General features: G+C 41.7%; 1 protein-coding gene across 2 annotated transcripts; it reads left to right on the top strand.

Moving 5' to 3' along the window:
* Nucleotides 1-1,223: 1,223 nt before the first annotated feature.
* LOC104910217 (F-actin-uncapping protein LRRC16A-like) lies at nucleotides 1,224-21,119 on the top strand. 2 transcript variants are annotated; one of them, XM_031552810.1, is made up of 9 exons: nucleotides 1,224-1,309; nucleotides 1,634-1,830; nucleotides 4,124-4,230; nucleotides 6,042-6,474; nucleotides 10,083-10,161; nucleotides 12,590-12,823; nucleotides 15,186-15,320; nucleotides 17,481-17,627; nucleotides 20,069-21,119. In XM_031552810.1, exons 1-9 carry the CDS (start codon nucleotides 1,243-1,245, stop codon nucleotides 20,203-20,205), a joined length of 1,536 nt encoding a protein of 511 aa, XP_031408670.1. In that variant the 5' UTR covers nucleotides 1,224-1,242; the 3' UTR covers nucleotides 20,206-21,119. The 2 variants fall into 2 exon arrangements, with proteins under 2 accessions (XP_031408670.1, XP_031408671.1); XM_031552811.1 differs by lacking the exon at nucleotides 17,481-17,627 and having other exon boundaries at nucleotides 1,225-1,309.
* The last annotated feature ends 4,484 nt before the right edge of the window (nucleotides 21,120-25,603 follow it).

The following is a 25,603-nucleotide window of genomic DNA, read 5'->3' as shown; positions in this document are numbered from 1 at the left end:
AGCACTGAATTTTCCTTAAAGAAAAACTCATAAACACTTAAGTAGTTCATGATGTCCGACGTTTTAAAGTCAGCTATTCCTTTTCTGGCTTTCATAAAACTGATCAAGCTAAACTTGATTATCGATTCTGCTTACGAGTTATGAGCCATAACAAAATCCAGCTTCCTGACTGATACCCCGGATGTGAAACAATTCAGTAGGACTAGAAAATAAGTGGCAGTGAACACATGTCTCTAAAGACAGCATGTATGACTGACTACCAGAAAGAAACCATCTTTTCAAGAGCCTAACTCCTTAAAAAACAGGCAGCTTAGCTTTTCTTTCTAAACTGTTACAATGTTGAGCTATGTTAAGAGGCTCAAAATTGACAGGCTTTCCTGTAGAAAAAAGTCTTGCCTTAAAGACCTTTTGGAAGAATTCAGGCAAGAATATAACGGTGACTTTCTTCAAAAAATAACAAAAGCAGGTCTGAAGTCTGGGCATTTGTGCTCTGAAGGTAATACATTTCCTTTTTTTCGGGTAATGTGAAGGTGAGAAGAGTAACAGCACATAATTTCAGTAAATACCTTGAATGTACACCAAGATAACTCCATACATTAGTATATCTAAAGTGCAGGGAGTCATGTGGTTAGTGGAGATATTGCTAACCCTGGTATGGTATTTCTGGTATTTTGAAGAAGGACTGTGTGCTCCAACACTGTATTTTCCTGGGGACGCTTGGTGATCTCTATGATTGTATCCAGAGGCACAGGCACTTTACTCATTCTCAGTAGTACATTGCTAGCTGAGCAGGCAAATTTCCTATTGAAAACAAAATCCAAAACAAGTAGGAGTACCATTCCTGGTGGTGTCATGAACCGTGCAGTAGAGGACACAGTAATTACTTCAGTTGTCTGTGCCTCATGATCCTGACCTCAAAGGTGAGGTATTAATAATTACCTTATTGTACAGTTGAGGATCAATGAGTTAATGCTTGAACAATTCAGATGATCATCCTGTTTACAATCTGAGATTTTAATGTGAAGAATAACTGCCTCACTGGTTCACTTTCAATGTCAGCTCAACATAATGCCAATATAGAAAATGTTAGAGTTGTTTGAGAAGGGGAAGAAAAAACTTTTTCCTTCATGATATTAAACCCAATCAGATCTTGAGAAGAGATTTGCTGTGTAGAAGGGAAAAATTGTTCATTGTCATTTCTTCTGTCCACTGAAGTTATTTGCTTTTATTTTATATTGGTAGATGACTCCTAAATCAAAAAGGAAAAGTATTCACAGTAGAATGCTCCGGCCGGTGTCCAGAGCTTTTGGTAAGTGAGAATTTCATAACCCATTTTTACTTCTTTGCTTGCTGAGATTCTTCTAGGTAGTTCTTTATTCAAAAGCACAGAAGACCGTCCCTCCCTCTGGATTGCATTTGAGGCCCATGTTGTTTGCTTTGTTCTGGGAATCTTCTAGTGTGTTTGGTACTAAATGTCTGCACATAATGCTCTGCCTGCTCACAAACGTGTTGTGCCTGAGTACGTTCTGTGTACGTGTTTGTAACTGTTATCTACAAAAGAGAGGAATGGCATTGTCTTTTTTATTTTTTTATAGCATGTTAAGCCTAATTAGAAAGTTTTGATTTCTCTTAGAAATGGAATTTGATCTAGATAAAGCACTGGAAGAAGTACCTATCCATATAGAAGACCCACCATTTCCTTCCAGCAGGCCAGACAAACGAACTTCTGGATTCATTTCAGAGTTGCCATCAGAAGAAGGGAGAAAACTTGAACACTTTACAAAGTTAAGACCCAAAAGGAATAAAAAACAGCAGCCCAGCCAAGCAGCAGTAAGTCTGTGTTGAAATATTGCTGATGATATTGTCTGTTGATTGCTTTTTGCCGTGAGTTAGTTCTTGCGAAGAAATGAGAATGAATGTTAAAGTTTTAAAACTATAATCTTTAAAGGCTATAACAAACTTGATTCTTCTTCTGGTATTCACATATCTAAATGTATAGACTCTATTATAAGCTTTTTGTCTTGTTTGAAACAACCTAAACCCAGGATAGCTTTTATCCTTATTTGCTTTTGTTTTTTAGTGGAAATATTTTCTGATAGCATGTGCACCTTATGTGCTGGGAACACACAAAATGCCATGAGTCTTTTCAGTTATATTGTAAGGATTTGTTAAGTCTTAATCCTTTCTTTTCTGCCTGCTTTAGGACTTGGTAACTTGGCATGGGTTCCTATTTCTATCAGCTCTCAGAGATGCTACCCCGTGACACCCAGCTTCCCACAGCTCCCTATCTAAAGATGATGTTTGGGCCAGCAAATCTGCATAGTCACAGATCTGCTTTTCATGCTGGAGCTTGCCTTAGAAAAGCAAAACAGAGCACTGTCTGTCTATAAAAGGCATTGGTGTGAACCCAAGTATACATGTGTGGGGTTCCCACAGTTCCATTTCCTTGGCATACCACATTAATGAAGATTTTTTCTCTGATGGTATATCCTCAGGGAATGTAAGGACAGATCTGAAGGAGTTACAGAGCTATCTCATGGCAACAGAGCAGAGCTGAGGTGATAAAATAACCCTTATCAAGGGGCTGCTGTTGTTTCTCTGAATTATGTTGCCTAGTAATGAATGTCTGCAGCCTCGTCTCTGCCTTGGGAGTGTCAGAGGAGAGGATCCTTGAAAATCTCCTTAATGCTGGGAAAGATCTCATCAGGCAACTCTTTTGCACCACTTGGAAGTGGTGAAGTCTTCAAGCAGGAGGGAATATCCAAGCCAACTTTCCATTCCCTTGAGCTTTACAAGGAAAGATAGAGGTAGCAGGAGGACATACTGGTCTTGACATTGTAGGGAAAACACATCTGTGTTTACTTCTTCTGATTCCAACTCTGCAGAATGCACATGTTTTCCAAATTGCTAAACTTGCTTTTCATTTGAACTCACTCAGTGCATCCTGTGCCATCAGTGTAGGGTCATGGGAGAGCAAGTGCTCTGGGGTAGGCTGATGACCAGAACATAAAATGTCTTGCTCAGTGAAAACAAAAAGCTTACTTCTTGTAACAAGGAAGTGCTACTTTCCATGACAGTGCAGTGTTCTCAGAATGCTCCTCTGCGTATAGTGAGTTAGGAAATAGGAGTTTAATTAGTTGCAGAAATTGAAAGGAACTTTTTTAGCTTAAAATCTTTTGTCTCTGCCTTTTTTATGGACCTTACTAGTTCTGACCTTAATAAGTCTCAACAAAAATTCAGAAGTCTTAAGATGCTTGCTTCGTGCTTTCAAACAGCCAAATGTTCAAGGCTAGAATCACAAGTAGGCTGTCATTGTTTGCAGAATTGATTTGCTGATGTTTTTGCCACTTTGCTGCTACAGAAAGCAGTAGTTTGGAGAAGCACTGGAGATGCAAAAGGCACGCACAGTCTCAGATCCACACTGATTGATATGTATCAGAAGTTTCAGTCAATTTTGCTTTTCACAAGTCACGATTTTCTTAGCCAAACTTTCTGACTTCGTGTCCAACCAGAACAAATGGTTGGGGAGTTGTTTGTTTTCTGTTGCCATTATTTCAATTTTTTATTGTAGTGGATCTCAGATGATTGCAGCTGTACTTTTCTAGCTTTGCTGGAAAAATGATTTGTTCTTTGTAAGATATCCTAGCCTGGAAGCCAAGAGGGAATAAACATAAACTTTTAACTTGGGGTGGGTGGGCAAAGGAAAGATTTTTTGATTCTGTCAGGGTTTATACTGAAATGAACATTTAGAGAGAGGGAGAAAACAGGGTAACAAACAGTTGTTGAAAACACTTTCTGTGCAGATGACCACTGTAAATGATATCTTTTTTCTTAGCTGCTTATTTTATTTCTATCTGAATGTGTGATGTATTCGCAAAAGCACAAGCCATTTGAATCCTGACCTCATGTAGTATCCAGCTGTGATCCAGCTTGCCTCTGTTGCTTTGCATTTATTGTAGTGCCTCAACTGGCCTGAGTAAAGGGAGAATTTTGGAGGTGCTTCTTGTGCACTGAGGTCTGGTTGATAGCGCATGACTTTAATAACATCTTGATTCTTAGTAATTATCATATAAACAAAAACATGTCGGTTATTTCCTGCTATAGAGAGATTTTCTTTTGTCAGGTACCTGCTGGAGTGCCTCCAGATGGTGAACAGAATGGCCTCATGGGAAGAGTAGATGAAGGTGTGGATGAATTTTTCACAAAGAAAGTCACAAAAATGGATTCAAAGTAAGTTCACTTCATGGGTTTGTTGTTGTCTTTTTAATTTTTTTAATCTATATTACTAGCTTGGAAATTATCCATTCTACTCAAAAGTTGTTTTTGAATTCTGTTCTCAATATCCAGGTAAAGTCAAAAAATGCCTTGTTAGTCTAAGATAATACAGTGAATTAAATTACCCTGCCTTAAAAATGACTACTTTGAAATGAATTGCCTCAATATACCATTTGGTGTGGACTACTGACTAGTGGGTACGTTTATAAATTAGCTGACTCAATGTTACCTGGCAGTGGAGCCCATTAGAACTAAACCAAAGTAGTGTATTTCTTGCGACTCATCCCTCCATTGCCAGTAGTACACACACAGATGTGTCTATGTAGACAGTACTGATCAGGCACAAACAGGATTGTGGAAGATGACACTAGATATACGTTGTTTTAGAAATACATGTTAAATATTTTTAAGCAGTTTAAATATTCCAGATTCCGGTAATAAATTTATCTGAAAGATATATCTCTCTCAGCTTTGTACAGAGGGATAAAATAGCTTGTAGCTGGTTGTATGTTTACAGAGCCATGCAGCTAGAATTTTGTGCACCAATGCATGTTTGCATTTATACACACACAAAAACGCTTATATAAATAAATGAGAAACTCTGGGCAACTTGAAACTACCTCTTCTGTATTTTCTGTGACATCCATTAAGGGAAATGGTAGGTGTTAACTGATAGGCAACTGTGTCAGGAAAAGCAAATGTTTTAAAATTGGTGTGTTACAAAAATGTGTAGTGACATGAGAAGCCATGTGTGATATTCTGTGTGTACTGGTAAAATCATGGTAGCTTTGAATTAACCAGGATTAACCAGGTTAAATTCAGGGTACTGGCAGACTAACAGCATCCTACAGTCCTACAGTGTTTCCCTTTGGCTCCCACTAGCTGTCCATTTCAGATGTCTCCATGATCTCTCGCTATCCTTGTGTGCACATCCCTGGCCATGTGCTTGGCTCATGGATCTTTGCTCTCATGAGATGTCTCCATTTGCTTTATTGATGGGTCTTTCCAGTTGAGGTGCTCATATGCAGAAATGTAATGCACTCAGCTATCCCTTAAGCATGAATACTTTGCCTGTAAGGTGCTTGGGAAAATCTTAACAGCATTTGGGGTTTTTGTTTGTTTGGTTTTGACTGCTTGTTTGTTTGGGGTTTTTGGGGGTTTTTGTTTTGTTTTTTTGGTGGGGGTTTTTTGTGTTTTTTTTTTTTTTGTATGTTGCTTGTTTTGTTTTGTTTTTTTTTTAAATTAAGTTTCGTTGGGTTTTGTTTCTGAGGATGAGCATCTGCATTATAAAGATATTGTCTCTGTGTTCCTTTCTAAGAGAAGACAGCTCTACCAATTAGTTCTTTGTTCCCCCCAAAGCCTCTTCAAGTTCTGTGCTTGGATCAGTTATCCTCCTTATAACTACAGGTAGATCAAAACCAGAGGTGACATTCTCTGGAAACATAACTGTGTGAAATTGTATGTGCATAAACAGATGAGGCAGAGCTGTGCTGAAGCAACACCTCACTGGTGTTGGAAACAGACAGGCACACAGTGCAGATGACATGGCTGCTACTTTTCATTGTTCCATGCACAAGGCTGGTCCAGGAATTCGCAAGACAGTATGACTAATGTTAATTGTTCAGGTTTTAATTTAGTCTGAGCTTCGGGCTACTTATAGATCATATAAAAGGTTGGCTCTGCCCAGGAGAAGTCATTTTGTACTGTTGAGAACAGATAAGGGAGGGAAGGGAAGAAGAGATTAAAATGTCCGTGTCTTTTATTAGGAGACCATCGACTAAAAGTTCAGAGAGCAGTGAGCCCAGTGAAGCAGGTGATGAGAAGAAGAAAAGGGACTCAAGGAAGAGTGGCTTCCTTAACTTAATCAAATCAAGAGGCTCCAAGTCTGAACGTCCTCAGACTGTAATGGTGGCTGAGGAGCCCTCCTCACCCAAGGTTGCTTCAAAAAGTCAAGTGGTGGACTCAAGTAAGAAGGAGCTGAAACCTGCAGAGCAGAATGGTGGTACAGAGCGATCTGAGGAGTTAAAGACGCCGGACTCACTGGAGGAGATGCAGCCAGATGATGCTGCAAAGTCTGAAAGAGCTGACAGCAAAGGAAGCCCACAAGGAGGCCGGAGGTACGGTGTGCAGGTGATGGGCAGTGGACTTCTCGCAGAAATGAAAGCCAAGCAGGAGAAGAGAGCAGCCTCTGCTCAGAAGGTGAAGGCAATTTGATTTCTCTTGAGTTATAAAAAATGAACAAAAAATAGGTGTCTTCAAGTGGAAGGGATACAGGGGCTGGGTTTTGTCATATCATTCCTGTTTTCTGCTAGGGATTGCAGAGTTCTCCTGCAAAAGAATTGCTCTGTGTTGTTGTGATTGAACATGAATGCCCCGGCCAACGACCAGGCTGCACGTATAGAAGACGTGCCCTTAAGCCTGCACTTTTTCTCCTCATGCTGGGGAGGCAGCATCAGCTATTGCACTTGATGTCATGCCAACACAAGAGCAGAAGAGGACACAATTGTTTGCATACATTACAGAGTAATTTGGGGGCAACTAGCACCCAAATGAGCACCCAGACTAGCACAGTTTGTCTTCACTTTATGTGGTCTGTGATTTGTTCATGTATAATAGATGCATGTTTTATCTAAAGGTAGGAAAGGCTGTTTACTGTGTGTACCCTTCAATTTATTTTCATGACTTGGACTTCTGTATTTTAAATACTAACTCTCAAAGAAAATAATCAGATATTCAAAAAAAAAAAAAAAGAGTTCCGCATTATCTTCATGTGGGAATATCCTCACATTACTCCAAAGCTTTTTGTGCCAAACTATTTTATTTGATGCCCATTTCCCTTTGAACTTCTCTACTGTCAGCCTCTGCTTCACCCCAGCTGCGATTGGCATGTTCTGAAATTACCAAAGGATCAGTAATTTGTATTCCTCTCTTATTCTTCAGCATGCAGAGCACTTGTGTGCTATCCATTCCCCACCACTACTCCCCACCATTACCGCACCATGACTTGGAAGATGCTACTTTATGGCAAAGCTCATGTGTAAGCTTTGCCCTCATTTTCATCTTTTTAAGATCCTACACTATTGTCTTACTATGTCTGAATAAGGCATTCAGTTGTCATTTTTGCCTTTCTTCTCACTCTTACAGTATTTGCTGTGATGGCTGAACTATTGCTGCAAATCCTCTGGTCTTGTAATAAGCAAATTCAAGTTAAAGCAGAGATCTATGGCTTGCTAAAGTGACCCTCAGCATAAAAATTATGTCTCTAAGGAAATGACCAATTCCCACCTTTCTATATGTGCTGCATAGTGCCCATGAACAGTCTAATTGATTTCTAAGACACCAGGTTTTCAATTAAGGTCCTATGATTGTAAATAAAAGCGTTACAGTCTGACGCAACATACAATAGATTTACTCCAGCTAATATAAATTTTTACAATTGCATAAAGTGTGTGCTTGGTGCTCTTCAATTTCTTAATACCTGTCATCTGAAGTTGGTCACATCTGGGATGATGCATTTGTGGTAGTCTATGAGTGTACGTCTACTTCCACTGATTTGCTTTTCTACCACTGATTGCAAACTCGAATTTTGTTGCTCAAAAAGGAAAGCTGTTACCTTTTCCCAGTATTACTATGCTTTTCACGTTATGTTTTTTTCCTCAGTTTGGGGGGAAAAAAAAAAAAATGCCCCTTTCATGTTTGTCATTGGTTTCTTCTTCTCATTTTGTTGTTGGTGTATGAATATAGGAAATTTTTAAGAAAATAATTTATTTTGAAATTTTTAAGAGGTTATTGATCTTATTTTTGTTGTGTTTTTTTTAAAGTTGATGTGTCTCAGTACTGTTTTTTTTTTTAATAGTGACAAGAAAGCTGAATCTCACACACAGCAGGGCACTGGCTTGCTTCTTAATGTTGTCCAGACCATACCAAATTGAACTACTGTTCAAAAGAATTTTTTGCATACTTTATCCTAGACTGCAATAGCAAATGGTTCAGTTTTGCACTTTTATTCATGGCATTCATGAAGCTGAAAAATATAAAGTATTTTGATGATTGAGCCAAAGATGAAAGCAGCCCATTGCTGTTAAATTACTTAGGAGATATATGGCACCAACTTCCCCGGTATCTTCAAATTTATCAGAATTCTAGCATGGTAGAAAATTATATTTTCCTTTAAGGTGCAGATGGCTGCTTATATTCTGAGCTATTTTACGTGAAAACAAAGCCAGAAGGTATTTACTGTTTTATTCATACCCTCCTGCAGTCTTGTTACAGATACAAGTGATGAGCAGGTGCACAGTAGATGGAAAGATGGTAAATGCTTTTTTGTTTCTTTGCTTAGAATACAATGTGAGAATTGCTAGATAAATATGTGCAATGAGGGTTACTGCTGTGCATACCTAACAAGGTCTTTTAGCTCCATCTAGTGTTTACAGACTGAATTTTTAAATACCTCGAGGAAGACCTAAGGGCAAACCGAGCTGATATGCGACCTGTTTGTGGACGCATCAGTATTTCCCAACTCTGTGTACATTCCTTCTAAAAGTAGAGCCTGGTCATACCATCCAGATGGTAAATTTGCCTGCATTTGCCTGAAATGATTAACAACTAATCAGAGTAAATTTTAGCAGTGTTTTGTTTTATCTCAGGACTGCGAGCAGTTTGCAGTGTGTGCACGGTAGGTAGCCAGACACGCTGACGTCCTAACTGCACCTTTACTTACCACACTTAAGTGCCAACACTGCTTTTGTACTTGGCCTCAGTACATGGTGATATTTCCTGGAAGGAGGAAGGAGTTCCAGTGAAATTAGTTTCCGTATTGTCCTAAAGCGCTCTAAATATAATACAGTAGATAAATATAAAGAAAGTGTTGGTAATTTATTTCTCAAACAGTATTTTGTTTACCAAGATATGGAAGAAAGAACAAGTAAATGGGGACTGGCAAATGAGGAGCAGACAACATATCGATGACAGACAAGGAACAGGAATGAAAATAAATCTGGAGCTTTCACTTAGCCTCCCCATAGGAGTTGTTCCTGCAAGCTTTGGGTGGGTCATTATTTTGCCTGTAAAGGCAACGTAGCTTACGACTCCTAACTCTTCAAATTATTATTTTTCATATGTTTCTACAGTGCTTTTGATGGGAAAAAAATTGTTATGCTTACACATATTTTTTTAACATACAGATGATTTTATATGAAAAGCTTGTAGAAGTACAATGCCCTAGACTGTGGGGTTTTTTTAAGAGAAGGGAACGTCCAACAGCCTTTGTAATAAGTAACATTTATTTGTTTCTAAAGGAATCTTGTAAATACATGGGTGCTTCTACTTCTGGAGTTGCAAGCTTATCTAAAATATACAGGGGTTTTTTGTATGTGGAGGAGCATAAAATCCATCCAGCAGACTTAAATTCAAAATACAGATCTTCAGAAAATGACTTTTTCTTTTAAACCGGAAGGTGTAATTTTTAAAATATGGAGCTGCCTTTGGAGAAAAGACTTTCTTAGTTTCAACTGCATTACCTGACCACTTAGTTTTAACTCGTGTATGTTAGCAGACCTGTCACATAGGAGGCAGGGTGTAATTGCAGCTTTGCTAGACACTTGCATGTATACTTGATCAACTCAGTTTACTTCCCACCCTGAACTTCATGTCCTTTCCAGGACATGAAAGAGAAATAAAGCAGTGCATCCAGTGAAAGATACTAACGCTACTTTCTCTGCCTTACAGTTTCTGAATCAGCACAGAAGCACAGAGTTATATTGATTACAGGTCTGTTACTAACATGAGAGGTTTTCTCACTCTTGCAGAAACTTGGGAATGACACACCTTCCAAGGAGCCTTCTGATGCAGCAGTGAGCTCAGAACGACTGGATGGAAGTGGTACAGGTACAGTCTGGGACTCTTGTTATAAACTTTTGAAAATGCAAAGCCAAAACTCAAAATCACACTTTGCTCTCCAAATTGCATACCTAACAATTGCTTAAGCAAAACGTGAAGTTACGGTAAGTGAACAGCATTAGAAACAAGCTCATGTTTGTACTGTGTTTGACAGCACTTCTTATGAAGCCAGCTCGAGGTCTGTGTTGATAGCTAGTTGCTTTACACTTGTGCTACACATTCCAAAGAAGGGAACATCCCAGGATGTTCCTGGGACTCCTTCCAAAGAATCCTGATTTGCAATAGAGATGCCAACGCTGAAGCTGAACCCAGGAGCCAGCAAAAATGTCTTCATGCATAGAATTGAAGCTTCTGAATACATCTGTGGGTTTCAGCATGATTAGTCTGCAAGGTTAATAGTAGTCAGTGTAAGTAACAGCTCTTCTAGTCCTGGCTTTGGGCTCTTTGAAGAGACTTCTCATAGCCAGTGGATACTAGCTCTTCCCAGACTTTAGCTGACATGAACAAAGCTAGGGCAGTCTTCAGAGTTGTAGAGACCCTGGGATGCAGCCCACGTGCACAAAATAACAGAAGTAAACTCAGTGCTTACAGTAGCATTTCATTTTGTGGCTAGTCCTGCTTTGCACTAGCCAGAGGCCCTTGTCAGGCTGTAGTCTTGAAATGGTAATGCCTAAATACACATATCCTCTTGGTGCAAGAGGAGTGCCTGATTGCTGGGCACACAGACTGGGCTGAAATCTAAATCCAAAAGTGGGCAGCTTGGTTGAGCACTTCAGAAATCAATTATGAGTATTTCTACCTTTCTAAAGCTGGTTTTAAAAGGCAGCTTGTGCACAGCATGTTAAAGCAAGCTATAAATCAGTGACCTTAGGTCAGCCTGCTTGTCTTTTGAAAAGTACTGTTCATACTGTGTGTGTCCCCTGATACTGTCGGACAAATCAGAGGAGTCAGAATCGCATATACTGGGATATTAGCATAGCTGTGGGTGTCTGACCCCAATATTTCTCTAGTCCTTGTCCCTGTATATGGCACATTTCACCCCACCTCACTGCACTGTGCATGCCCCTTCCTTCTGCCCTTCAGCTGTCAGTTCTTTCTTTGTCACTCTTGCTTGAGATCTCCCTAAGGCTGCTCTTCACTGTTGCAGCTACAGTTTGTCTTTGTTTTGGGTTAATTTATTTTAACTTACTGGGTTCTAATAATATTAGCAGGCCTGGGGTTAGGAAGGCAAGAAAGAAAGGTAATGGAAAAATTGCTGGATGTCGCTACAGGAAAGCTATAGATAAATATGCATGCAAGCACACAGCTCCTCTGGTTAGCCAGAATTTAACTCTAGCTGGGCTGAAAAACAGCTTTGTAGACTGGGAAAATTTTTTGGACGTTGGCTTGCGACAAACTGTATCCAACACTCCCCTTCCATTGCTTTTGAAATGACTATGCTCAGCACTCCTGTAAACAAGCAGGATTTCTGAATGGGAATAGCAGGTAGGTAGGTCAAGTCTGAGCAGATTGTGGCTTTGCCAGATACCAAGGCAACCAGTCTACATTTCAGTTAGTCTGTCATTTTTGTTCCTGAGCATAAAAATGTGATGACTGTTAAATGTCATCTAGCATACGGATTTCAGGATTATCGATATATCTACTACATACAAGCTTTCATCCTCCTCAGAGTAGAAAAGTAGGGCATTTTGCTTGCAACTTAATGTCCAGCAGGCTTTCTACCAACTGGCACAGCTAAACAGAACTGATTTATGCCTTGGAAGTGAATGTAGTTTTATGCGTAAATACTTTCATCTTTGTTTGGGATGGTATATTGATAAACTTGCTAACGTATAGAAACCGTTGTTCATACGGAGTGTTGTTAAATCAATCTAAATATTAACTAAAGAATATTTTGGTCTCCTCTGAGTTTCAAAATATCTTCAGAGCTTGCTAAAAGCAACAAATAACAAGATGAAGCCTGCTGACCACATGTTCCAGATTTATTTTCTGGGCCAGGCTTTCTCTGTTGATTTTGGACAGCCAACCTTTTGTCTGTAGAGGCACAAATCAGCCAAAAGGCTGCGTTTTCTACTGATCCATTGCTGCTTCCTCAGCAGGTAGGCCATCCTATCTGCTCCCAGAATGATAAAGGGAGAATGAGGTCCAGCCAGCTATCGACCCAAATGTATTAAAAGGACTGGAGATGTCATCACCTATGAAGCAATTGATTTATGTTAGCACATGTAAGAATTTATGTGTTTAGGTGCTCTTCTTGTGGTGATTTTAAAACACTAGGAGTCACCTTACCAATGCTGAAGGGCTCTTTGTGTGTATATGTGAACTAGTAAAGGTTCAGGTCTTCTATATAAGTGTACACGTACACTGAACTTTCCACGTTGCACAAGACTGTAATTTATGTGTCTGTTTATTTTAGTGCCTAAACTCCCGCAGACCGTTCCAGAGAGCCGATTTGCCTCCAGTAAAGGTGACTCTATCTCAGCATCATCTGACAAAAATGCAAAAGCTGAACCAAAGGCAGAAGCTGCGGCAAAGGCAAGAAGTTCTTCCAATACACCAACCAGCCCCAAACCCCCACTGCAGTCAGCGAAGCCCAGCCTGGCAGCACGGCCGACGGTGCCACAGAAACCACGCTCTGCCTCTCGCACTGGTGAGGAGCTGCTGGGTACTTCTGAGTGGAGTTCCTGTGGGCCATGGAGGAGACACCCAGAGCTGCGTTCTGAACAGAAGTTAAATGCGGATGGATTCCTCGGGCATTTGCTCTTGACTTACTTCCTTCTTTTCCATCTCCCTCTTGCCATAATTCAAATGCAGTTCTTTAAAACGCTTTAGCCCTGTGACGGTAAAATCTGAGGAGAACCAGTGGAAACACTGACAGAGCTGTTCTGAGTTAGCCTGCTCTCTTAGGAATGCTCGGAGTTCTGCCTCAGAATGAAAACTATTGTAATTGTGTTGGCAATACTATTTTCTCTGAGCACCTGACTCTAAATACTGAAGCCCTTGGGGTTTTTTGGCTCTTAGCTCCCTGAGTGAATGCCTGTTAATAGTTAATCCAAACAACTGTTTCTCACTCTCTTTTCCCTCGTTTTGCCTGTGATTCTTTCCTTATTATTTTTGATTGGAATTAACTGTAGCTGTGTTTTTATAGCTCTGCTAGACTGCCATCTGAATGGTTATTTATTAACTTCTGCTCTGTCCCAGCCTCCCACCTAGATATTACCTGAATATTTCCAATACCATGAAACAGATCTTCTATACACTGACTGCTATTTAAGTCTCATGACACGACTCCCTCTTCCAAAAGTATAACCATTGCAGTTTAGAGGAATTAAATGCTAGTTACTGCCTCTGTAGACTCTCCTAATGGCTGTAGCAAATGGAACTTATTGCTGCTAATTGAAGAATATAAGCATTGCCTCTAGGCTTTTCCCATACTTACCAATGACCTGAGAAAGATTACATATCTGAGGGGGGACAAGGAGCAAATGGATGTTAAAGCCTCTTCCTTGCCTTAATGTGTGCCTGACATTGTTTAACCTGTCTTTGCACACTAGTGGGTGGAGTGTTGTTCAAGTAGAGAATCACCTTCAGCTTGCAGATGGCTTTGTTTTAATGGTCATTTCAAAAATGGTCGTAGAATTGTTGGGTGAAATTCTTCTAAAGATAAATTCAACAGAAAGGCATTGCTTATTTCATGATGCTTAATCTATAAAATAGGCAGCGTGTTATCTCAAAATACCTTGTATCGAACAGACCTAAACTATCTGTTTCTATCAGTTCATATTTCCTGCAAAGAGGAGCCTACTGCGTACTTACTACAGAAAGCAATTAATATTTGCTAGTAATAAGCCAGCTCCTCAGGTGGCAGCAAAAGCAGCATCGTCTCTGCTGCAGTCTGATTTCTTTCATAGTACTTGTATTGACTTGCTTGCTAAGGTCACATAGGTGATGTGATGACGAAGCCAAGCAATAATCCTATTTGCATTCTTGCTCCTGCTGTTGTTTATGGTGATATGACCAGAGTATTGATAGCAAATTTTTGCTAAGTAATCTGAGGGCAACAGAGCACAGCTCAAGTGTCTTCAAATCATCGAAGTCTGAAAGTGATTCCTTGATAAAGCACAAGATATATCAGCTTTGTTTCAGAAACACATAGCTGTGTTTGCCAAGCCCAGTGCTCATGCACAGAGCTTGATGTTGACACCAAGTTTCCCAAAGCACCAGTCCTCACAGGCATGTGGAGGCCTTGAGAATTACTGCATCTGTTCAGACTGAATTGCATTTGGAAGTTCATCATTTTCATTTTGTTGAAATTAACAAGATTGACTCCTTTTTGATGACCAATTTGTGTTAACAGTAGGATAGGTTCCTATTAATTTCCACTACACAGCTAAATTAACTCATGTTCCAAATTTATACAAGTATTATAGAATAGAATCACAGAATGGTTTGGGTTGGAAGGGACTTTAAGATCATCTAGTTTCAATCCTCTGCTATAGGTGGGGACACCTCCCTCTAGACCAGGTTGCTTGGAGCCCCATCCAGCCTGGCCTTCAGTGCTTCCAGGGAGGGGGCATCCACAACCTCTCTGGGCATCCTGTTCCAGTGTCTCACCACCCTCACAGTAAAGAATTTCTTCTTAATATCTAGTCTAAATCTACAAAATATTTCCAAAAACCCATCCAAAATTGTTGGCAGCTGCTTTTTACAAATTGCAAGCTTATATTTTGCATGAAGTTCAGTTTTCTACTTGTGCTGCTGTAGTAACACCCATTAAAAATGCTGGAGTTCATATCTTATGTTTTGCTATAAATATTCTTTTACCTGGACTGAGGGCCATCATATGTTCTCCTAACATAATATAAATACCCAATTCCTTCTTTTTTCCGATACAGATTCTAGCTGTTTCTTTGTTTTATGTTGTGTTGGACTTTGGTCCCATCATGAACGTGCCTCTTCTGTGAGCTACTGAGCAAATATAACCTCTCACCTTTTGTTTATGATTTTCACAGAGGATGCTCCAGAGTCTCCCTCTGGCCCCAGCTCCCCAAAAGTTGCCCTGCTTCCACCTGTGCTGAAGAAAGTTCCCTCTGATAAAGAAAAGGATGGTCAGAGCAGCCCCACAGTCAGATCATTTTCTCAAGAAGGTAGGAGTGTTGGTATAACTGTTGGTCCAGCATGCCTTTCACCTACTAGGAATCAACGTGTCATTTTTCCCTGATCTGATTGCTCTTGGAAGAGAAGGGAGTTATTCATTTTGAGGAAAAAAGAGGAAGGAGAGTATATCTAGTCATGTCTTCCCACCCCTTCTCCACCCGTGGGTTGGTGCTCTGCATTTTCTTTGTTTCATCAAATCAAGCGAAAGATGAATTTCTTGTTACTACTGAGGTAGCTGAACAATTAAGGGATGTTTGTGTTATGTATGTTACATTTTAGTTTGGTCTGACTCAAGGTGCTGATTGGTGTTGGTCACAGATAACAATGTGAAATGTAGCTCTGTTGATCAGTAAAGTCGCAGGGGAGCAGCCCCAACTCTTCCTTGCAGCTGGCCTTTTGCTCTGTGTGTGTTAATGCATGTAACTAGGCTCACCTCACACTTGGGCAATATGTTGTGGTGTGTCTGGGCAATGTTTGGTACTTTTACCACGCTATTCACCCACAATAATAGACTGCTGGCATCTCTTTGCTGCTTTTCATGTGCGCTCTGGATTTCTTCTTTTACTGATGCATTCCCTTGCCCTGCAGTTGGCTCTCAGGAGAGTTAAGGCTTTCTTCAAAAGTATAGGACATGGAGAAATAGTCACAGAACTATTGTTCAGCATGGTGTTACTGGCACAAAGACAACATTGAAATCTGAGGGTGAGACCTCCATCCGTTGGACTCTCCTTGAGAAAGATGAATCACATTTCCAGCTTAAGGTGATTTTCCATCACATCCAGACTGGAAAAATAGCATAAATTATGAGACAAAGGGGTGCCCGTTCACACTCTGCCAGCACTTCTCTGCAGGATGGGATGTGGCAGATGAGTCAGGGCAGATACATCACACTTCCTTGTGAAAAAGGAGCAGTTGTGCAGCATGCAGAGCTCACTGTTACCCACTGATGGGAGGAGCCTGGTTTTAATCCTGCCTTTAATCCCATCGGAGCCTACACTGAGACAGGTGAACTGAAGCACAGCTTAGGGACCAGGCTTAGTTAACTGGTGGCATCATGCTGAGAATGGTTGCAATCAAAGGCTCTTGCCACACTCGACTCTTTCAGTTGCTTTCTGATAAATACATGTCCTAAAGCCCTTGTTTCCTGGCCAGCTTTTCACCAGAGAGCAAACTTGCTGCTGCATACCTAGAGATACCCAGTGTAGTGGGACTTGTTGCAGACGTGTTTGTGATGTTGGCTTCACCATTGCTGTGCTCTATTTCTTCTAAGTCTCCTTGTCATGGGAGGATACACTGGAGAAGGAGGAATTACAGGATTGAAACTGCAATCCTTTTGAATTACAGCAACTTCCAAAACAGCCTAGATTTTATAAGTTTCTGTATTTTGTGACTATTATATACAAAATGGGAGTCACTTTATTTTTAAAATTTGTTGGCTCACTATACAAATCCTTGTAGAAAAGGGGTTGGATGCTGCCTTCCTCCCTCTTTGCTCACTTACACTTTGCCTACAGAAGACTGATCCAAGGTGAGACAGTGTTCTCATAGCTGCTGCTGCACTGTAAGAATTTTATTAACAATAGCTTGGAATGACTAACATTGTGTTTCTGGATCCTTATGTAGCTGCTGTGCTTTGCGTAGAGGTGTTGGAAAAGACTGAATTCTGTCTCTTTTGGTTTTCATTCTTTGTCAGGATAACTTTTCTCTTTATTACTGTTCTACTTTTGGTCATTCCTCCTTTCTTGCATTCTGCTTCCTTTCAGACTGGTGTGCACAATTTATTTCTGCAACTGGTGAATCACTGCAAATCCACCTAAGTTCATAAACAAAATTATAGCTACTGCAAAAGAAAGCAGCAAATTACATGATACTTAATTATAAAAATGCTTTCTGTGAATGAGTTTAATTGTACTGCATGGGGCAATTCCCAAATGCACTTCTTTGCACAGACTATCTGTAAGGTCAGGCTGCAGTTCCAACATACACAAATATCCAGGCTAGATTTAAGCGAGCATCTGGCGTATCGATTGCTGCTCTCTGAGTGATTGATTAGATGGGATGACAAATAGAAATTATTTATGCTACTTAATGCTTTCTGTATATGGGTCTCTGTACACTATGGGGTATAAATGGATCCGTTTCCCTGCTAGAGCGAACAGGAGAAGGTCAAAAAAGAGCTGCAGACCATGACTGTGCCAAGCCACCCGGAGGAGGGGGAGCCACTTCGGGGCAGTGCTCTGCCAGTGCAGAAGAGGAAGTCAGTGTGCTTGGGCTGAGGAAAGCTCAGCCAGCTCCTGGTTAGCAGTTTCCAATTTCATTTTTCATCCAGATGGTGCTTGACAGCTGGCACTAACAATCCTAAGATGCTGTGGTAGCAAAGAAGCCTTGAAAGGGTGCTGCTCTGTCAGTGAAGTGTGAGAAGGGTGAAAGTCCCATGAGACGTTCATCATCTTTCTGCACCACTGGGCAACCTGATCTACTGTGTGGCAACCCTGCCCACAGCAGGGAGCTGAACTGGGTGGGCTTTAAGGTCCTTTCCAACCAACCCGAGCCAGTCTGTGATTCTGTGATGCATGCATGAAAGTATTTCAAAACATATTTCATCCTGAGTATTGTTAGTGCTAGCTTCTACACTGTCTCACAATCATTTGAGAACGGGGAAAATCTGCTTATTTTAATACAGCATGTTGTTTTCAGCTGGCATAAACAAAAATAAAAATAAAACCCACAAGAACCCAAACCCAACAATGTGCTGCACCTCTTGAAAAGCACCTTGGACTTACAGTGAGCTCATTCAGTAAAATATAAAAACAGTTGGTTGAACTATGTGTTTTTAAAGTGTAAAAGCTCCTGTTCCCAAATGGTTTGTGTTTCCATGCTTCTCTGTACCTTGTAACTAGCTTGTTTAACCAGTGGTTCAAAATTACTTTTTTCTGCAGCATTTTAATGAGTTGAGTATTTTACGCAATTGCATTTATTCATAGTTCTTCTGTTTATAAGGCATCGTGTATTCCTTCTGTATATTTCCTATCATTCATTCTATCCTGTTGTGAGAAAAAGGAAAGAACCGTCCCATCTGCCCCTCTCTATCCTCAGTCCAGATTTTCTGATTTGCTGATCACATTGTGGAATCAAACTTAGCCCATCAGATATGGAACCTCTTTTCACCATCACAACCAAATTATTTTACTTAATTCTTAAGCAGCTCTCCAATAAAATAAGTTTCAAAAGCTGAGATGCTGCTTCAGATCTCTGCAAGTTGCCTTGGTGTTGTTTCGTGAGAGCTGTACCTGAGGTCCACTCCGATGGCATCAGCCTGCTTGCAGTATATGGACTTAAGTGCCCAACATATTTTTCAGACGTTCTGGGGGCAAACTCCCCATCTTGTTTTATTAGGCCATAAATAGAAACAGCTGCAGCAGCGTGTGTTCTGGGTTTTATTTGAAGAGTGAATGGAAGCTCAAACAACAGCCATGTAATTACTCACAGGTACAATTATCAAGAATGATTCAGAGCCACAGGGCACCTATTTCTTTGAAAAGCAGTGGTGTTTGGGAAGGTGGAAAGACCTAACTTGTTATTTTATTTTATATGTTATTTTGCTTTTATTTTTAAATAGACTTTAGGCATCTTTGAAAAGTTAAATAGCTTTAAGAGAATTTTCTCAAAATCCTCTTCTCTCCCACTTTGCAAAGCACAGATAAGAAAGCAATGATTGTATAATTGCTAACTCTTATTTCATCCCATGTTTTGGCTAACACACATGAGGAAAAAGGTATTTTGGAGTTGGGAGGACTGCTTGGGTTAGAAATGCACCACGTATGCAAGGTGTGGGTCCCATAGGATGAGTGCTGGATGTGTCCCTTCTGCTCTCACATTGGCAGAGATGCAGAACTGGATGCCAGATAAAGCCAGATGGAGCTTTCTGGCATACCTGGATGGCTCCAAGGCCTAATCCAGGGGAAAAGGTGCAGTAGAGACACGCTGGAGGTTTGCCATCTGTGTAAAGGTTCGTTTTGACAGGAAGTGTGAGGGTTCTGTAGGCATCAGCCCTTGCATAACCTTGCTCCCATTGCTGTGCATAATAGAACTCTTGTTTCCATAGAAATTTTAGACCACTTACCCGATCAGAGGTCTTAACGATGGTTTAAAACCTTTTCTTTCCATTCTATTTCAAAGTTTATAGGTTTAGGGGAAAATTTTGGCCTTCCTCAGATTTACTGTGCTAGGCAAACTGAACAAGTGCTGCCGTCCTGCTTTCTGCCCTGCTGAGACACAGCCATGCTGCCAGCTGAGAGAACTACAGGTCAGGCTCAGTGTCTGTTTGAGAAGAGTCCAGGCTGTGCACTGCTGCTCTAAGGAGAGTCCTGCCAAGGCACCCATGCAGTCAGGAGGCCATTGTCTGCAATCCAGGTCTTCTGTTTGCTCATGATGTGATGAGAAGGAAGCCTCCAGGCCTTTTCTAACTGTAATGTCTGTCTGTGTCACACTGAGGTGCACTGAGTTTCATATTTCAGGTTTGTCTGCTCATCAGCCACCACTGGGGTGCAGTTTGCTCCTTTTTTTCTTCTCTCCCTGTCTCTCACCTTCTTTTGGGTTGAATTTGTGGATCTGTGCTACTCCCACCAGTTCAAGAGAATACTGTGGGAGTGGGAGCAGGTGCCTTATGCAGGAATGACTTTTTTCCTCTCCTCCTTTCTGCAGTCCTTACTAAGACCCATTTCTGTGTTTTGCACAGCTGCCAAAAGAAGCCCTGGGCACCAGTCCCACGAGTTCCAGGAGCTGAAGCAGAGGTCCTTAAGTAAAGACGGCCATCAGGGAAGCAAGTCCAGTGACTCTGGCGAAGAGGCAGATAAAGATTTTATTTTTGTTTAGCGATCAGTCCAAGTGCTTTGTAGTGTGAGAGCTTTTATAACAGTCAGGGTACAGCAATCAACAGCCCTTCCAGCCAGCTGCTCTATCACCACACGTACATCTCTGCGCAGAGAAGCTGATCTTCCAAACACGATTCCCACTACAATCAGTTGGCGTTGATTTGGTCCTTAATTTCTGTTCTGTCCCATTCAGACATTCCTTCCCATGCCTTTGCTAAAGCCAGCAATCCTTCCGTGTATTCTACTTGAATTTCCTCCAAAGCAGCTACAAAGAATGCCCTGCATTAGGGCGTTGGGGAAGCAAAGCAAATTAACTGGACACTGTCTTATGCTCGTACACTGTACAGCAGGTAATGTGTTGTACTGCTGAATGTAAATGTGTCAAATCTGCACGTGACTTACCTATAAATATATTCTTGCGGTATGCAATTGCACATTGTAATTATATTAAGAGCACACTAATAAAATAATTTGTATAGATTATATATATTAAATGCTTGGGTATGGTTTTTACATTCTCCCATAGGGAGCTTCTTTCTTCCTGTTCTTGTACTGTACATAAAGCTCCAGCGCTTACATTTGTGTACTGTCAAAAAGCACAACGGAGAAGGATCTGAATGACATATAAGCTTGTTATGCTTCCACGTTCATGTATTAATGTATATAGTTGGTTGGAATGAGGGCAATGGAAATTTTATTAATATTGGTGTTTTCTAGAGACCTTCTTCGGTTCTGTCTGCATATTAGCTTCCTTTCAATGTGTAATTCTACAAGAACCATAGTTGGACATCTGTAAAAACATTTCTGCTTTTGGGGAAGGGGCGCAGGTTTCACAGGTATCCACTTACATCACAGGTTGAAGGGATTTTATTCATATGTATATTTGTAACAATAAAAATGATTTTACAACTGAAATTGAGCTCCTCGTTTTTATAGCACTGGTTTAGGTCTGACAGCTTCTCCTCGTTGAATGATAGCATAGTGTCAGATACAGCAAGTGTGCAGTTAAGACAAAAACAGTGTCCTCCTTTTCTCCTTGTGGTGAAAAGTCTGTTCCTCTAGCCTGGCTCTACACAGCATCACCCAAAAATCATACTGTACATCTTAGAGCATTGTCCAGATGCTTTTTTAATGCCAGAGCATCTCTAAAGTAAGGCAGGAGGCTGTAGAAAACAGGTCCTAAAGACCGGGTTTTCAAACCCACGCGCTGTGGGTTTTGCATTGTTTTGAAATTCTGCATCTAAAACCATTTAGACGGAAGTAGTCATTTACACACACGTACGTTCTTTATTTATTAGACATCAGTGAGGAAAAAATACAAATGGCAGAGGAAAACATGAGATTATATTAGAAGAGGCAAACAACCCAGCCTGCTTCAATTGTTACAAAGTGAACAAGGCTATTTTGCAAGAGTAGTGTAAGTACTCAAGAAGGGTTGCCTGATGTGCTGGCTTTGTGAGTTTAAGAAAACTTACTGAACAGCAAGGTTTGTGGTATTAATAAAAATAATAATGAGAGTCTCACTTCTAGCTGCTGAGTACTTCTCCCATTGGAACTCGCTGTCCCGCTCATCAGCCATCCAGACCACTTGCCCTATGCTGAGGGCAGAGCCCTGGCAGCCCCCAGCTCGCCCACCTGGCTGGAAGGCAAGGCCTGGAAGGAGACTGGCAACAGCACCCGCACTGGGATCTGCATCTCCTCCATCCATCCCCTCTTGGGCAAAGAGCAGGAAGAAGCTCTCTCAGATAGGGCTGCCATGGTCTCTCCTGCTCCTGCTCCTCAAGGTGGTTTCCATGTCTTGCCATTGAATATTGCCAGTGCTATACGCAGCTGGGGAAGGACTGTGGCTGTGTGAACTCAAACAGCCCTACGTGGTGCCATTAGGACTGTTTCTCCCTCCCTGCTAAAGCAGTCTGAAGTCTGGATGATGGTTCTTGAGTGTTTTGAAGTATTCCCTGATGAGCAGTAACAGTAGTAAATATCTGCTTCTTACCATGAAAACAGCAATCATGTTATATTCCTCCCTCTCCAGCAGCAGCTGAGCCAGTCTGAGATGATCAGAGATGAGTACGGCCCATTCACCAGAGCCTTGTTCTTCTCTGCATTGGAATTCACCATTGGTACTCACTGCTGCTGCATATGGTACACTGCTTAACAGATGGATGTGGGGATGGATGTGCTCTTCTGTTGCATTGTCTCATGCTCCCATCCATGCTCCGAGGTTAGAGGTGCCCAGTTTGTCCTGATGGGGCTGTGGAAGGGGATGCGGAGCAGTGCCAGCTTTGGCTGGGGCTCTTCGGTTGACACCTGCTGGTACCTGACACTCGCTGGGAGTTCCCCAGTGTTGTTCGTGCACTTGAGGGCCCAAGACCAGCATCTAAACTGGATGAAGAAATGCAAAAGGGAGGTCTCATGGTGATCTGTAAGGCAGTGCTGGTGAAGGGGCCCAGAAGGAAGGTGGGCAAGAAATTCCTGTAGATACAGTGATGCTTCTGGCTGAATATTAGGAAATATTTCTTCTCTGACAGAGCAGTCAGGAAGTGACACAGGCTGCCCAGGGAGATGGTGGGGTCACAATCCACGGAGGTGTTCAGGAGCCATGTGGATGTGGCACTGAGGGATGTGATCAGTGAGCATGCTAGGGTGGGTTGGTGGTTGGACTAGATGGTCCTAGAGGTCTTTTCCAGCCTTAATGATTCTGTTCTACTGGGAGGCTTTTCCTTTGGGAAATCTCTTCTTAGGTTCTCTTTCCTGAGCTCAGAGACCTGAAAATCCCATGAGGAGGGCTGTCTCCAAGAAGTCCTTTCTGGCAGTGAAAAATGGTGGCTGTCCCTCACATACTAACCACTCTCCACAGTGGGAAGTGATCAGAGTGGTGATGCCTCTCAGCCCAGGGGGCTGCACAGACAAGGCTGGGGGGAAAAAAAAGCATAGTCTGGATGGGAATACTCATGGCAGCACCCAGCATGACACATCAACATGGGATCTGCAGACAAAGGTGGGGATGGGAGGTGGCACCAGTACTGAAAGATGGGGTTTGGATCTACCCTAATAAGCAGCTTGTAGTCAGCTGAGGACGTGGCTGGAAGAGATAAGTGCCTGCTTCTTTTCTTCATGAGACAGCGTTATCTCTGCACTGATTTCCATGCAAATGGGAGGGGATTCACCGACTGTGTTATTTCAGCTTTGTCTCTCCTTCAGCCTGTCTTTCATCTGCTCCTCCGTGTTCCCCCTCACTGTGATGCTCACAGACCCCTCGCTGACTGCAGTGCTCAGTGCCCACCCCACTCACCACACAAGTCATTGGCACCATCCCCTCCCTGTTCCCAGAATTTGCCTATAGCCGAAATGCTGGGATCAATGTTTGCATTCTTCAGGAGCCTTGTGAATCACGAAGGAAACGATTTTACTGGGAAATAGCATTTATACTATTTTAAACCTGTTTTATACACCCAGGTTCACACGGAAAACAAAAAGGGACATTTCTTATTCTTTGATGTGTAATTGCCGTAATCTGAAAATAAACCAATAAAAGAAACATCTGAACTAATGGTCTGCCATCAGCAAGGCTTAATGGAAAACATCATCCTGTCAAATATTATTAGATTAGAGCCATTTCTGAACCTAAAAAAAAATAGTAATAATGGAATAGTGATGTGTTTTTCAAAATACAAAACTTTAAAACTCTATAATGCTAAGAACAAAAAGAATTCAATTGCCTTTTTTTTTTCTTTCCATTTTCAGCTTTCCAAAACAAGGGCTTGAGATCTCTTATCTCATGCATTCCTGCACAGTGCAAAGCCATGGCTGAAGCTTATTCCCCACTACTTAAAACACCACCTTCCACCTAAATCCCTATTTATCCCCATACGGCAGAGCAATGCCTGTGTTGGCCATGAGCTGCACACATTGAGGTCACGTTCCTCTTGCTGCTCTGATACTCATAGCAGTGGATCCAGATTTCAGTGAGCTCCCCAAGTTCACTGTACCCCACACAGTGTCCTGTCAAGCTGGTCTAGCTCTGTTGTTGTTTTTTTTTAATTCATGTTTTGCTGAGTAACTTAAGGCATCTGGAGGAGCCTAGAGCCATGTTTACCATGCATTTCATCTTTAATGGAGTGTAATTAATATTGCTTTGTTAAACTGATAACGCTGTGGACCGTTTCTGTGCTGTCTGTATTGAGAAGGACCCAGTGATATTTCAGAAGGACATTTGAATACTCATTTCAGAAGGACATTTGAGTCGCTCATGCTATTAAGGAAACAAAATTTATATTCCCCATACTTAGTTGTCATCTAAGCCCACCGCAGTGTCCCTCCAGTATCTTTGGGGTATGCTGGGGGTAGGCTTTGGGGGGAGCAAACGCATAGCCAATGCATGTGGAGCAGGAAATCATGACCTCTGCTTCTTTTTTCCCCTTTGTATCCGACAGACCTCCCAGTGTCTTTCCAACAGAGGTGAAGATGGTTGCACTGAAGCTCATCAGTCATCAAGTCCAGCTCCTGTCTCCACACAGGACCACCCAAAACTCAAACTCTATGTCTGACAGCAGTGTCCAAACATTCCTTGAAATTCCATCCCTTGGGGCCGTGCCCACTGCCCTGGGTAGCCTGTTCCATGCCCACTCCCCTCTGGTGAAGGAGTTAAGGAGGTCCCAATGCTTTTGTACTCTCAAAGATTGGATTGTGCAGCCTTGACCCTGACCTGCTCTCAGCAAAATACAACTTTTAGTTGATTTGTGTTCCATTTGTTTGTTTGTTTGTTTGTTTGTTCTCAGATCAAATAGAAGCCTGTTTGGTGTGAACACTGAATGCTCATTTAGTACCTTTTCTACTCTGCTTCTGAGAGCCTTTTGAAAAGCCAGGAGCATTTGCATAAAATCGAGATCTATATATTGAACCAAAATCAGCCTGCAAAAATCTCTCTAACCACGTCTCTCAGGGCCACTTCTACCTGTTTCCTGAACTCCTCCAGGGACGGTACCACCTCCCTGAACAGTCTGTGCCAGTGCCTCACCACTACCTCCCCTTCTCCAGAATGGGCAGCCCCAGTTCCCTCAGCTGTTCCCCATAAGACTTGTGACCCAGTCCCCTCACAACTTCGCTGCCTTTCTCTGGACACACTCTGGGGCCTCAGTGTCCTTCTTGTAGAAAGGGGCCCAAGCAGGCCATACAGCCCCACGTGGACCCATGTAGGGTATGAACACCAACTTTGTTGTATTGGCACCCTGGCGTCACCATTCTTTTTGCGTTGTACTGTGGGAGGGTGAGGCTCTAGTGCTCCATCCCAGCATGGGAACCCTCTCTGCAGTTGGCATGGAGGAGCGGGAGGGTCACAAATTTTACCAAACTTTTTTTCCCCCTAAACAGCACTCCTCTGAATTTTCAAGTCTATCCCA

This window comes from Meleagris gallopavo, chromosome 3 (genome assembly GCF_000146605.3).
Source record: "Meleagris gallopavo isolate NT-WF06-2002-E0010 breed Aviagen turkey brand Nicholas breeding stock chromosome 3, Turkey_5.1, whole genome shotgun sequence".
In the NCBI taxonomy this organism is placed as follows: Eukaryota; Metazoa; Chordata; class Aves; order Galliformes; family Phasianidae; genus Meleagris; species Meleagris gallopavo.
Note: the sequence above shows the minus strand (reverse complement) of the source record. Positions and strands in the feature narration are given on the sequence as shown.

Coding starts and splice junctions, on each gene's coding strand:
- LOC104910217 (XM_031552810.1), top strand. CDS start 1,243: ATGACTCCTAAATCAAAAAGGAAAAGTATTCACAGTAGAATGCTCCGG. Junction 1,310..1,633: donor GCCGGTGTCCAGAGCTTTTG/GTAAGTGAGAAT, acceptor GATTTCTCTTAG/AAATGGAATTTGATCTAGAT. Junction 4,231..6,041: donor GTCACAAAAATGGATTCAAA/GTAAGTTCACTT, acceptor GTCTTTTATTAG/GAGACCATCGACTAAAAGTT.